The sequence below is a fragment of the Danio rerio genome, chromosome 12, assembly GCF_052040795.2.
Source record: "Danio rerio strain M-AB ecotype USA chromosome 12, GRCz13ab, whole genome shotgun sequence".
NCBI lineage: Eukaryota > Metazoa > Chordata > Actinopteri > Cypriniformes > Danionidae > Danio > Danio rerio.
The window spans coordinates 21678198-21692874 of record NC_141032.1 but is presented as its reverse complement, the minus strand read 5'-3'; the positions used below and the strand labels follow the sequence as shown (position 1 = coordinate 21692874).

Below are 14677 nucleotides of genomic sequence, written 5' to 3'. Positions count from 1 at the left end.
AAAGAAATAAGACTTTCTACAGACGAAAGTCTCTACTTTAAAAATATGTTTTGAAATTGTAGGAAATAATAGCAAAAAAAAAAAAATCCTTGCTCTGAATACAAATTTTACTGGAGGGTTAATAGTATTACCTTCAGTTGTACAGTATATGTGAATCATATATATATATATATATATATATATATATATATATATGTGGATAAAATTGTAGGTACCCTTCAATTTTGGCCAGTCCAGTTTCATTAGTTTGCCTTTTTAATGCTTCTGTTGAACAACAATTTGAAAGCAATATATTGTTTTCAATAGTTTATATTAAGTAATGTTTAATTAACTATTATATTTTTCAGTGACCACTGTAGTTTTTCTTCAATGGAATGGTACCAACTATAGTTCCTGTATATTCATATTATTTAGTTTTTTATTTATTTATTCAATCCTATATTTTTATCACATTCTTCCTCTTGTTCGTATTTGCAGTCCCCCAAGATTGGGTACACAACCCAAGATATTCAGGCTGATTTTGAACCGATTTTTTTCCCCAACAATACTAGGTAAGGTCCCAATTGTCTTGGTGCCTCTAAAGATTATCTTTCCAGATTTTATTGTGGTGTGTGAGGTGACTACATCTGCCCGGAAGAACATTGGAAACACTCTGATCGTGAATTGTAAATACATGTTGAATATTTATGATCAGAAGTCCTGATGTATTGGGGAACCCCGAGGGTAACCATTTAATATAATCATAAAGCAAGCTGACAGAAGATGGAAGCATAACAAACAGTGATGTACAGAACAAAGTAAAACAGAATTAGACAGCTGACATTGTGAGTGGCCAAGTTTAGCAGATTTTAATGTATATTAAAACATTGTTTATTTTTTCACCATGTTTATTCTCAAGTCTCAATATGTAGTCTCAAAACTGTCTGATAAACTGGTCTAACACAAAGTCTACAGCAGGGGTCATCAATCTCGGTCCTGGAGGGCGGGGGTTCTTGCAGGGTTTAGCTCCAACTTGCCTCAACACACCTGTCTGGGTATTTCAAATACACCTAGTAAGACCTTGATTAGCTTGTTCTGGTGTGTTTGATTAGGGTCGGAGCTAAAATCTGCAGGACTCCGGCCCTCCAGAAACAAGTTTGGTCACCCCTGGTCTACAGTTTCAAAAACACTGAAATTCTTAAAAAAAAAGCACTTAAAATTTTTGTTTAACAAAATGGTTTATTTTTTATAATTGTACTATTTTAAAATGCATAAATTGCTTAACAGGGAAAACATCAAGTTTTAAAATGGTGTGTAGTTTATAAGATGATGCATGATTTGTCTTCTCCCTCTGACTTTAATCAATTTAAATCTGCTGAAAACAGATTAAATAGAGTAACTATTACATTATTCTACTTAGAAAAACTTATTTTGGTCAAAACGCATCAAATTATGGGAGTTTAATACCACAATCTATTAGAGAAAGTGCAACCTTTAATCTGTTTAAGTATCATTTTAAGAAAAGACTCCTTAATAATCAACATTGTGAACAATATTAGTTGTTTGTTGTTGTGTTTTTTTGTTTGAATTTCGGATTTTTGTTGCTTTATTGGACTATAACATCTGGCAAAGAGGCTACCAAACTAGATTTAAGGGCTAATTTGTTTTTTGTTTTTTTACTATTTTTTCTCCATGTTTGTGGTCTCTAATAAATTTGATGATAATAATAAAATCCTTTCTTGTGTACCCAGCTTAAAACAAACCATTTAAAAGGCCAAGAATTTCACAGGGTAATTGCTTAGTAAAGCACTTACTTTAAGCATCCTTTTTCTAAAACGCACATGGATTAAACTAGCTGGCCAAAACATGACTGATAGAAAATAAAGTCTGGATTTCTGGATGTGCATTTGTTGCTGGAGCCAGTTACATTACCTGCTTCGGTTTTACTGCTAAATCCTGCAACATGTTTAATGGCAGCTGCTGTGAGGGCTAAACCTCGACTCTTCCTCAAGCCGTGCTGAAGTACCGCTTCAAACTGGGCACACAGGCATATGACCCTACGAAAAAAAACAATATAATTTATCCAATAAAGCAGTTAACTACATATAAATACCAGAAAAATAAATATAAGATTTTCCAGATTTCTAAAATAAATATGTAATACACTGATGAAACATTCTTCTCACCTGCTATCAGAATCTGAAGCGATCTCCTTCCTGCCACCAAAGCGAATTTGGCACTGAGGAGATAATAATCACATTTAGAGCAAGTTTAACCTTAAGCTAAGATGGAAATTATTATATAACATACAATTCGGGGTAATGTTTTAAAGAGCCCATATTATGGGTTTTTGAAAATTCCCCTCCATGTAGTGTGTAACACAGCTCTAAGTGAAGTGAAGTATCCAGCTAAGGCTTAAATCTGTAAGAATACAGTGTTTAAAACTGTTGATTCATCTATAAAAGAGTCGAATCATAGTGCTTCAAACGAGTCGCCTTGATACCGACTCATTAGGTGTTTCGCCATGACGTACGAACGAAACAAAGTTTTTCACGTGCACGCGCAAACCCGGGAGATTTCAAACCTGAGGCCCCGCCCTCTGACGCAGTAACCCAGACACACACACACACACACACACCCACAAACACACGCACACCCACAAACACACGCACACAAACATGCCGGTCGATTGAAGTCACACTGCAGATGGATATATTGAGTCTCTACCCAAAGATGAAACATCAGCATTATAACCAAGCAGTTGGAAACTTCTGGAAGCTACATGCTACAAAGAATACTTCATCTGAGTTTGTTAAAGGAAGGATCAGTAAAGAGTAACTGTCAGGATGGGTTTCTTCCTACATTTCTCAAGTGTAAGTACGTGCGGTTAAAGTTGTTGCCTCGTTTACTCTTGCTTGCAAATGTATTTAGTTGTGATTTGTTACTTGTAACCGGGTGTACTGTATCAGGTTAACTGGATATATTATCTTATCGCGTGCAAAGTCACGTTAAAAACGCGACGCGTGCTGTTTGTTTATGGAGCTCCGTGCTAGAGTTCTGCTCCCGCGATTTATTCGGAAATGTATTCCCGCGCCGCAGAAATCTGGCGCGGGGACAGAGAGAGAGGGAGAGAGCGAGAGAGAGAGCGAAGGAACGAACGAGCTTTGTGTACTTTGTGCTGTGTGTGTGTTTAATATACAGACAGCTTGGCTGTCTGGACTGTATACTGGGTGATATTTGGTTGTGTTCTCCGCTCTAGCGGGACCGGGCGCGGCGGGCAGAAAACGGAGCGGGTTCTCAGGCTAAAACCTGGCGGGTGCGGGCTGAAGCGGGAGCGTTGTCATCCGGAGGTGTGTGTGTGTTTTTGTGTGTGTGTGGTATGGCGAGTACACGACTGTCTCCTTCGTTCGGTTATCCGTGGCACTATCCACTCGCCATAGTGTGGCAGCTAAAGTCCACGCCTACACTATCGAGCGTGTATGAACTGTGATTACTTTTTAAATTGCTGATTAGCTATTGGCCATTTCCCTCTCTGACTGAAGGCAGTCGACCAATCGCGACAGACTGTCATCGGCCCAATCAGCGCAGATTAGCTTCGCGCTAAGGAGGGGTTTGGGAACAAATGAATCACTGGACGATTCATACAGGAGTCGCTGGGATAATTAGATAAAAATAAATGCAGATTATAAGACCATGAAAGTGTTTTTTGACCTTGCATGCATATTAGACTGTTGTTGGAGACCCTTACAACCAAGATATGACCTTATTTCATGTATAATATGGGCTCTTTAAAATAACGATCCATTAGTTCATGTTTTTAATTACATGAACAAACAATAAACAATACATTTATCACAGAATTTATTTAATCGCTGTTAATGTATATTCATTTTCTTTTCAGCTAAGTCCCTAAGATTAATAATCTGGGGTTGCCACAGCGGAATGAACTGCCAATTTATCCAGCATATGTTTTACGCAGCGGATGCCCTTCCAGCTGCAACCAATCACTGGGAAACATCCATATACACTCATTCACACTCATACACTACGGACAATTTGAGCTTACCCAATTCACCTGTACCACATGTTTTTGGACTTGTGGGGAGAAACTCCACACAAAAACGCCAACTGACCCAGATTTAATATATTCATATTTAAGCATATTAATATGCAAGCACAACAGCTGTTAAATAGAAGATAAACAGTTGCTGTATTCAGAATAAAATGCCAAGGTGACCTGCAAATTCACTTTTTTACTAAATTTACAAAATGACATTTTACAGATTTTTCTGATTGCTCAAGCACAATTTTGAAATTACGGCTCAGTTTGTCAAAACACTACACACAATTTACACATCCACACACAAGAGAGCAGAACTCATCAGTTCTTTTGCAAAATGAAACACTTCATTCAAAACTTTACAACTTTAATACAAAACACAATTTTGACACCGTACAGAACACACACACTTCATTCAATATAAATCTGTTTGCTTCATTTACACACTGTGGTAATCAATCTTTAACACTTGTATAATTTTTAACTAATACTAATATAATCTGGGTTCAGAGGTATTGCTATTAAGAACATTAACATACTGTATTCACCAAACAGTGATAGACTAATAGCTAAATATTGCCTTATGCTAACAAACTAGGGTTAGGGTTAGGGTTACAACAAATGTAAAGTGTATTTATTTAGCTTTCTGGTGATGCATATATTTCAATATAAAAAATTCCCATCCCCTGTCTCCTGTTTACCAATGTTTCTCCCTTTAGTGCTTCCTCTTCCATACTGCGACATTGCCTTCCAAATTTATTGAAGAGTAATATTTATAGCTATACTACTGTAAACATATTTATTGAAGGCTAATATTTATAGCTATATTACTGTAAACATGTTAATTGAAGACTAATAGCTTTTACCTATTGCTTTTTTATTGTGGTTCCAGCTGATTGGTGTGTCTACAATTTTGCAGCATTGTGTGTGCACACCTGATGGCTGTGTTTAACCTATGGTTCGTGTGTGTGTTCATTTGAAGGCCTTTGCTTTAAAATTGAAAGAAAATTCCATTATAAAAATTTCTGTGTCAAAAGCATCCAAGTGTGTTTAGTGAATTGCATATCACTGTGTGTAATGTTTAGCAAAAACTGTGAAGCTGACAATTTGCTTACAGTTGTGCAGATCTAGCCTTGTGTTTTGCTCCTTTACGGTTTTGCTAATGGTTGGAAAAGTTTAATTTTAGCGTATTAGCAGTCATGAAAAACTGCAATATCATTCATATGAACTTTTTTAGTGTGCCATTATTGCAAAATATTTAATTAGGCCAAGAACATTCACAGTTTTATTATCTACAGATTACACAATGTCTGAAAGGTCATTCGTTTTTTGACTTGCACACAGTCAATATTTTCTTGCACATTTTTTTAAATTAAAGATAACGACAACTACGGAAAAAAAATAAAAGAGTTCAAACAATTAGCCTGTTGGTTTTAATAAAGAAAGATAATATCTGATATAATAAAATAAATATCTTCAAATTAAGTTTAATTAAAAATAAGCATTCAATTTAAATACACTTTTCTATTAAAAATGTGCCAATTGGGACCCGACTATGAGGTCTAATATTTACCTTTTTATTTCTAAATAAAAACTTTTTTATTCACTTAACTAATCCCCAACCCCCATATTTAAAGACACAATAATAACTTTGATATACATAATAACTTGAGCATTGCTAGAGGTCACTTATTTCCAGAGAGACTAAATCAGATCATTTCGACTGACTATTTCTGTTGACATTTAGATCAAATATGAAAGATTCAAACAGCAAAGCCGTTCACTTTGTGGTTTGTCGAGAAATAATCACTGTTAAAATTGGCCAATCACAAACCTATATTGGTCAGTCGCTTAGTCTTTTCTTGATCTAAGCCAGCATGATAAAAGAGGAAGTGGTTTGGGTTAGCACTGGAAACAAATAAACGATCTTATAGGTAATGAAACAAGTCAATGTTACTTTACCTGTTTAACCGCATCAAGAAGTCTCTCTAACAGGTTTTGTCTTTTAAGGTCATTTTGCTGTGCGCCTGTAAGGTAAAGTTACTAGTTGAATTTACCTCACTCAACAGCATAAACACATTAACAATAAACACCAAAAACCACACAGTGCATGGAATAAATAATAATGATTAACATAATGGTAAAAGATTGACTGCTTGACACTTACTTTGCAAGCACTTTTTTCTTCATATACAGTTAAAGGCAAAATGATTAACCCTTAAGTGATATTTTCATTATTCTTTAAAGATTTTAATAATATTTAAAATAATAATAAGTTGTTGTTTAATGGAGATCTTTTTCCAACACATTTTTAACAATCACTTTAACAACTTTTCTCTTTTGTCTTTGCCATGATGACAGTAGTACATAATATTTTATTAGTTGTTTTGCAATATATTATCATTCGTCTTAAAGTGAAATATAAAGATTTAACTGGATTAATTCATCAAGTCATTGGATAACACAGGTTTCTTCTGTAACCAAAAATTGCAAAATGCAAATAAAAACTGATTTTATTAAAGCCAAAATAAAAGAAATAAGACTTTTACCAGTTAAAAAAAGAAATAATGTGAAAATGTCTTTACTCTGCTAAACATCACTTGAGAATATTTTTATTTGGATTACTTATTTTGCTTTTAACAGTTTATATAAGAGATGAACCAACGTTTCGGTGAATATTAGGTAACTGTTTAAAAACCATGACAATGACCAAAAACGGTTTTCATGGTATACCGCGGTTCGGAAAAGTCAAGTCAAGTTTTATAACTGCCAAAATTTTCTGTAATATCATTCCTAAGGTATGTGTAATATTTTTTATTTACATTTTAGTTCTAAGTTTGTAAGGACAAAGTATCATTAGTATAAATGATATCCAAAGATGCCCTTTTAAATTGTAAAGAAATCTGTGTTTTTGAAACTAATAAAGACAGAAGTCAATGATTTATTTTGAATTTATTTTACCTGAAATGTTTACTGCTCCAAAAAAAAAATTTTATCTTTCAAAAAATAAAATATATTGTGTTGAAAGTGGGGAAATTGTTTTGTTCCTTTACCATACATTTAAAAATAATATATTTTAGAGCAGTAAGCACAATACCATGAAACCGTAAAACCGTGATATTTTTATCCAAGGTTATCATACCGTCTGAATCTTATACCGGCCCATGCCTAGTTTTCTTTTATATATATTTTTGTGTAATTAATTCTCATTATTTTAAAAATATTATACAAGGCATGGCAGAACCACCAGACTATGTACAAACAGAAGCACAACACTGACACACATTTGACAGGAGCTGTCAAAACCACTGACAAAGAAATTAGTGGGAAGTGACGTTTTTAAGTACGAATGTACCTTTATAACCCCATTTTAACAAATTATATCAAGTTTAACTGTACCTATATCACCCCATTTAAATAGCTAGATCCCTTAGTTCTCAAAAGAGAATGACAATTTACAGGATTTAATATTCAGACTTCAGTGGCAAATATGTTACTGCATATTCTGCTTTATAAACAGTACTAACAGGCAAATGTGTTTTAACAAATAACGTATCCTTTACCTCACATCTGCAACTTACCGTTCATTCTGAAAATCCAGATTAAGCTTTTTAGTAAGCGACATGAATCGCAGTGGTGTCGGTCCCCAAAAAATGTCAGATTAATCCCAAGAGGTGTTTAACATTGTCTGTATTTTAAGTCTCTCCATAGTTTCCTTTGCAGAGCAGTTAATCGCTACTGAACAACCGAGGCCTAGCTCAGACAACACTGACACTTTTCTGAAGCCGTTTAATGCATCAGAACTATCAAAAAGATGTTTTATGACGCAACCCAAGGCTTTACTGATAATCATAAGTGAACTGTCACTAAAGTGCTAAACTCTGTATCGTTTTGCTAACCAGAGCTCGCTAATGCCACTGCACGGCGTTCGTGTCAGTCACATGACAGTACTCTTGTGTCACGTGACAGCAACATTGTCACATGGTTTAAACACACAGCTAATTTTATAATTAATAGTACACGTTTTTAAAAATTGCATTATTTCGATCATTTAAACCTGTTTTCGACTCAAGTTACATCGGTCGCTGTTAACATTGAGTAAGATTTAAAATGATTATTCACTCATACATTTATCTGCCTCGTGACGTTGCAAAACCAGTTTTTTTTCTCTTCAGTGAAACACAAAATGAAATGTTTGACAGAATTTTAGAAACTGCAACTCATATTGTATGTTTTTCCCATTCAGTGAAACGTAAAGGTGACTGAGACTCCCAGAGAGCATAACAGGTCATTTCAGAGGAAAATATTGATCCAAAGTTTGGAAAAAGACAGAGTAATTGACAGAAGTTTATTTTTTAAGCATGTATTGCATAAATATTACGCATTCGTTCATTTATTGAAGTGTCTTATATAATAAGATTATTCTATTTTATACAATGTTTATAAGTTGGCCTAGCACTTAAGTAAGCATAGGCTACCTCATTTTTACCGACATTTCATTAATTAAAAATGTATAAGAGCAATACTCAGATATGGGATGTTTGGACAAAGTATGTTGAAAATAGTTTCTAACAGTTTCAAATACCAATAACACAGTTCTTATATATGAATTGCTGATGTTTAGTAAGAATGCATATTGAGGTAAATGGTTTTATATTCACACATTCGGACTTCCTCAATAACATAATTTCAGAAAAGTATTATTTACAAATTCTAAATAGTGAAATCATATTAGCAGTCAATGACTATTAAAGTACTTCATTATTTAAAGGTAAATAAAATATAATGTTGTTTTGAAGTCATATTTACATGTGATTTCCAGACCGAATATTCAAAATGCCATGGTAAACAATATAGGAAGTATGTAACAAGTTTTCACTGAAGGAATGTCCGAATATAAAACCACGTTACCTCAATGTAATACATATCGTGCCACTATTAAGTACAATATATTGTGATAATAAACATGCATTATATTGTTGTTGTGGGCATTATAATATACAGTGAATTCACTGCTTAAATTTTTAGAATGACTTTTGAAAATATTCAGATTCAGTACTTCATTATAGCTCTAGCTAGCCTATGCTGAAGACTTAATAGATTGGTAATTTCCAAACAAACCTTTTCAAATGTTAATCTAGCCTACATCTTGCTAAGAAAATTCTATGATTTTTTTATAGGCCTATTGTTTGTTAACATTTTATAGGCTCTGGTTGTTAACGTTAATATGTTAAACTAAAATGTCACTGAAAATGAGCATCAACTTAGGTGATGATGATTTTCATATTTAATAATTTGTTAAAATAATTTCAGTAATTGTTTTATTTTATAAAGTTATTATTATACAATCATGTTAAGTTGTAAGTTTTTTAAGTCAACCATGGTTTTAATATAGTAAAAGTGTAATAACCATGTGTTTAGCCTGTCATTTGTATAACTACTAGTTTTACTACAAATACTGTGGTTAAACTATGGTCAGCATAGCAGCAACTACAATAGATTGTCATTTCCTTGTTGTTACTAAAATATTCTTTTTTTTTCTTTTTTGTAGTAAAACCGTGGTAAATGTTCATGCCTTTAAATTCCAGTCATACAATACTAATTGCATACAGAATTCAATTTCAGATTAAAATGTCAGTCATATTCCATTAGCATAGATTAATGGTGTAGTAACATCACAAGTAACATCACTGTCGACCAGATAATCAAAATAAAATGTTTTCAGAGTCTGCTGATTTATGTAAGCTCCATGGTTTCTCCTCCAAAAATGACAGGATTACAGTGGTAAGATTGTACTGTTTTTGCTGTAACAAGCAGTGTGGTTCCTTCCTCGGTGGAGGGAAGAGGCAGGTTAGAGTTGTAGTGATGTTGATTCAGTCCGTCCTGGAAATCAGTTGTAGTTCTATCCGTATCTTCAGATTGCTCAGTGACATCCGAGTTCTTCTGTTCTTCACAAAGCACTGTGTGATTTGATTTACAAATCATTTAAATTGAAAATTATCTAGACTACATATTATATATATATTTTGGCAAAAACATGAAACTATAAGCAATTTTGACTTAAGGCAAGACACTGCAGGTGTATAAAAAATAACTAATACTTGTTGTTGTTGTTGTTGTTGTTGTTGTTGTTTTGTATTACAAGGCATTTTTTCATTAAATGTTGCTAATTTAAACACATTTCCAGTTCAGAAAGCCAAACAGTGAATGATGTCAGGTAAATTGTTTCATTTAATTATTGTTATTTTATTTGTTTATTACATATTAGTATCAAAGTTTTTTTCTGATGGGATTTTTTCCACTCCATAATTCAGAAAACACTGTGAACACTGACTTTACCAAACAAAATTGACATAATCAGGCCAATTGATCAAGTATTTAATCCAAACAAATCCTGCTTAAAAAATGTAAGAATAAAGGTTTGAAAAAAAAAGTTTCTAAAGTAGGGATTTATGACTGCATTTTATGAGGTATTTTTGAAAAAAAGTCATTTTGTAATTGACATTTACAGACACAAATTGATAAAATGCAACAATTGAAGCACTTAAAAGTTTTCCTTGTTTTTATTTGTTTGTTTGTTTTGTTTCATTAAACTGAAAAAAGCACTTTGTGAAAATCTAAAACCCAAAATGTGAGAATTGACAGTTGACCTATAGTGTCTTGCCTTGTGAGACAAAAGTCTCTGTTATTTTCTCAACATATAAAAAAGTGTTTTTCACCATATACCTTTGTTCATGATAATGGGCTTACAGCTTTTTCTCTGTATCACTCGCAGAATAATAGTCAGTGCCATGAAAGCTCCCAGGAACACAAAAAACACGATCAAAATAAAACGCATATTTTGATTCTTTTCAACTTCATTTTCCGGTACTGAAACAAAACGAAGGCATCGAATGAGACAAATCATGCAACAAATATTCTGGACTTTGTGATACAATTCTGTTAAAAGAGTTTAAGACGTTCTGTTTTCTCTCAAGATAAAACCAATGAAGTTTCACAGAAGTGTACATAAAGTTAATTATGCATATAATATAATATAACATAATATAATATAGTATAATATAATATAATATAATATAATATAATATAATATAATATAATATAATATAATATAATATAGGCTTACATAAAACAACTTGCATAACTTTCTAAAGTGATGTGAACTTGCACTCAAAAAAATTACGTTTGCTGTTTGTTTCTTGAGATATTTTGGGGGACAACTTAATTGTTTTATGTTCAATTTACCAAAATTTTTAAAAACTATAAAGTTAACTTAATTCCTTCATGTTGTCCCAACACAAATCAATTTTGCAGAACCCAGCATTTTTTACATAGTAGCATTACTATAATGTGCTTGTTTAACTTATTAATTAAATCTAAAATTAATTTAATCTTATTATTATCAAAAGATTTGAACCAGATATAAAGCCAGTACTTACTTGAGGAGCAAAACGTTTTGCAAATATTTGGTGGGGAGTTGCATCTAATGGAGCAGTGCTGACACTCCTCGAGAAGTCCATCGTAATAATGATTCTTTGAACATTTCCCCTCAACATAAAAAGTCATGTATAGCAGCAAAATAAAGAGAAGCATCTTCTGCTGAGGTGTTGGAAGTCACTCAACTTGTGCAGCGGTTTACATTTTATTAAGCCAGTATGTAAATCTGCTTTAAGAAGGGGATGTCCCTCAGTATCTGTACTTTCAGTCAGTTGAACTTTTAGTCACATTTTCTAATAATAAAAAACTGCTCTTTTTGTTTAGCTAAAAATAACTTTATATAAGCTTATTCATATTAAAAGGGACATTGTGTTTTAAAATAAAGTTGTTTGAATAATGTTTCAAACAAAAAAAAATCAAGCAATGATTTCTAGATATAGCTTTCTATACGGTAGCAAAAATAGCAATAACAAAGTATATTTGATCAAGTATATATATGTCCTTTTGCATCTTCTTGTTAAAAATCTATTCTCATTAATCTAATGTCACCACTTTCCACAAAAAATCATATTTCTAAAGGTACCGTTGACTTGAAATTTTCACCAAATGTTGGTACCAACCAACGAAATCCATTTATGCAAAGAAAACTGTATTGATAAACCAATCATAAACAACCCTCTGCTCTTCCACAAATTAATATTAGCTGCTTCAGTTCAACATTTACATTGCCACAATGTTGAAAATGAAACCAGAGAAAACATTTCAGCAAGACAGTGATCCAAAACACAGCCAAGGAAAATCTCAGTTGATTTCAGAGAAAGAAAATCTAGCTGTAGCATGGCCCATTTAATCACCTGACTTAAAGCTAATATAAAATACAAATTAAAGATCAGATTCGATAGATGAAACCCACAGAACAATCAAGATCTTTACACTGTTGAAAAATTCACACCCGAGTAATTCCAGTCACTTAACTCTCCATATAAAAGTGAATAGTATGAATGAATTGTAACCTTGTACTTTTTAAAGTGAAAAAAAAAACATACTTAAAACTATACCAAGACAAACAAATCAATTTTAAAAAATTATTTATTTAGCAAAAGTCTGTGTACATGAGACAAATTAGCTCTTTAGCACTGCTTATAAGATACAGAGAGATAATAGTAAAATATCACAATACACAACCAGCAGGAGGAAGAAAAATCATGTACACACACACACACACATGGGTAATTTACAAATAGGCAATAAAATAAGATCTATTTTTATTTTTTTTATTTTATTTAATTTTAAATTGAAGAAAAAAATGCTTTTTTACTGTAAAAATGTCTATGGTGTGATATAAAAATAATAAAAACAATACTATACAAATAGTGTGAGAGTGATTTATCTTTCTTGTTGAACACTTATCTTCATGCAGTGCTGTCTACTTTATTTGAAATATAATTTTGAAATATAATATTATATGAAAATTGTTTCTTCTCCATGACTTGTTGGACATGTTTCAATAAATAGGAGATTCACACCAAAAGACAATAAAACTTCATTTTACAGTGGTTTCAAAACAAGTTAAATATGTAAAAATTCTGAAACAAAAACTCAACATGTGATCGTCAAGGGCTTCACTCACATGATCTGGTCCTTTTCAGAGGAATTGCAGATTTAAAAGGAGCATTTAATGTCGAATGGTTTCAGTGAAAAAATGTTTTTTAGAAATACATTGATGGAAAAAATTGTCATTTATGAAAATAGTTCCTTGTAAAATTTGACCTGAGGAATTTATTGATGACTTTACAATTTTCTTTTTCATTTATAAGAATTGTAATGTATGTTTGGGACAGCCACTTACACTATAGGACAGTTTTGACAATTGTAAAAAAAATGTAATAACAGCAGATTTTATAACGAGATCCTTCTTAGAAAGAAATGTTTAACCATTTACTGGATTTTAAATGGTGAAAATACTAATTATTTTCTTTTTTTTTTTTGTCATGTGTGACAGTGAAAATGCAACATTGTCAACAACCCATATAGCAAATAATATTGCATTATACAAACATATTGTGGTCATGTAAATGAGCAGATTATAGGTAAACATATCCACTAATGATCCTGTAGATATTTGAATCAAGTCAACAGGCGGCACAGCTGTGAAGAGTAGGGTCTCCATGCAAAGCACTGTGGGAATTCAGATGCAAATCAGAGCCTGACATTCAATGTCGAGCAAAGTTTGCAAAAGATAAGTCTTATTTGATTCTCTGTCCTGGCCAATAGGAGTCCAGGAATCTGTAAATAATTGACAAAGCCACAGGTTACATGATTATTAAAATAACGCTTAACCACCAAGCTTTAAGCACCAATCAAAGAGTTTCCATTGTGTTATCAAACTATTGTTTTCAAAGTGTACTATGTGTGTTACCTGTATGTTATATCATTAAAGGATCACGGTTGAGCTGGTTGGTGGTTTCAGGTTGTTGTGAACTGAGATAAGAGCTCATGGCAATGGTGACAGGTAGATCTGCTCTAGCCATGCGGTTTGAGCCTTCAGCTTGATTGTTGATTCGTCCATTTCTCCTGAACGAGTTCCTCAATCCATTGGAAAGACTGCTGGAGACTTTACGCATGACGCCCGAAATTCCTTTGGCATTGCGTTTGTACTGAACAATGTCGTCCTCCAGCTCTTCAGGAGGCACTTCAATGTTCCCCGTGTACCAAAACACCCACCAGATCAAGCTCAAGAAAATGATCACGGCTCCGGCATAAATTAAAAAGTCATGGAAAAAGATGTCCCAGAACACCCCTGCTAAGAGGACAAACAGTCCAAAAATGTCATGAAAAACAGCAAACCAGAATGCACATTTACAGCGTCCAACTCCAGGATATTTTTTCTCCATAGCTGAAAAGTTATTATATTGGTGTCCTTTTTTGAATTGAAGTATTGAACTACACTGCAGCCCGTCTGTTCAGATGCATCATGAAGAGAGTACAGTTCTGAAAGTACACACTGCGGGAAACATGACGTACACTTTACAGGTGATGTTCAAAGTACACTGAAGTGAATAAACCTTGAGGTTCAGCTGTAAAGTAATGCTTTTATCAGAATATTTTATCAGGATCACAAACCTGAAGATAAATAGCCATTTAAACACACAACAAGAGTCAAAACAATAACGATCATACAGCAGTGGCCAAAAGTGATGT

The 14677-nt window shown here is 33.1% G+C and overlaps 3 protein-coding genes across 5 annotated transcripts in view; all 3 read right to left on the bottom strand.

Moving 5' to 3' along the window:
- Positions 1–7955, bottom strand: part of snx29 (sorting nexin 29) — a 265933-nt gene extending 257978 nt beyond the window's left edge. For all 3 annotated transcript variants that reach the window (XR_015504021.1, XM_087276140.1, XM_087276141.1), the window contains exons 1-4: positions 7621–7955; positions 6002–6066; positions 2166–2218; positions 1912–2036 (exon numbers count right to left, since the gene is read on the bottom strand). Coding sequence is in view for 2 of the 3 variants with exons in the window: in XM_087276140.1 (XP_087132266.1) it covers positions 1912–2036; positions 2166–2218; positions 6002–6066; positions 7621–7627 (250 nt within the window). In the remaining variant the exon portion in view is untranslated. The remainder of the gene's footprint in view (positions 1–1911; positions 2037–2165; positions 2219–6001; positions 6067–7620) is intronic.
- A 418-nt stretch (positions 7956–8373) lies between these two features.
- On the bottom strand, positions 8374–11717 carry tnfrsf17 (TNF receptor superfamily member 17). Its single transcript, XM_087276221.1, has 3 exons — positions 11479–11717; positions 10766–10909; positions 8374–9999 (listed from the first exon to the last, which is right to left on the bottom strand). Exons 1-3 carry the CDS (start codon positions 11630–11632, stop codon positions 9776–9778), a joined length of 522 nt encoding a protein of 173 aa, XP_087132347.1. The 5' UTR covers positions 11633–11717; the 3' UTR covers positions 8374–9775.
- Positions 11718–12548: 831 nt separating this feature from the next.
- On the bottom strand, positions 12549–14475 carry LOC141376791 (transmembrane protein 238 like). Its single transcript, NM_001447099.1, is given in 2 exon segments — positions 12549–13762; positions 13896–14475. A coding segment is annotated over 1 exon segment (468 nt). The 5' UTR covers positions 14371–14475; the 3' UTR covers positions 12549–13762; positions 13896–13902.
- Between the last annotated feature and the right edge of the window lie 202 nt (positions 14476–14677).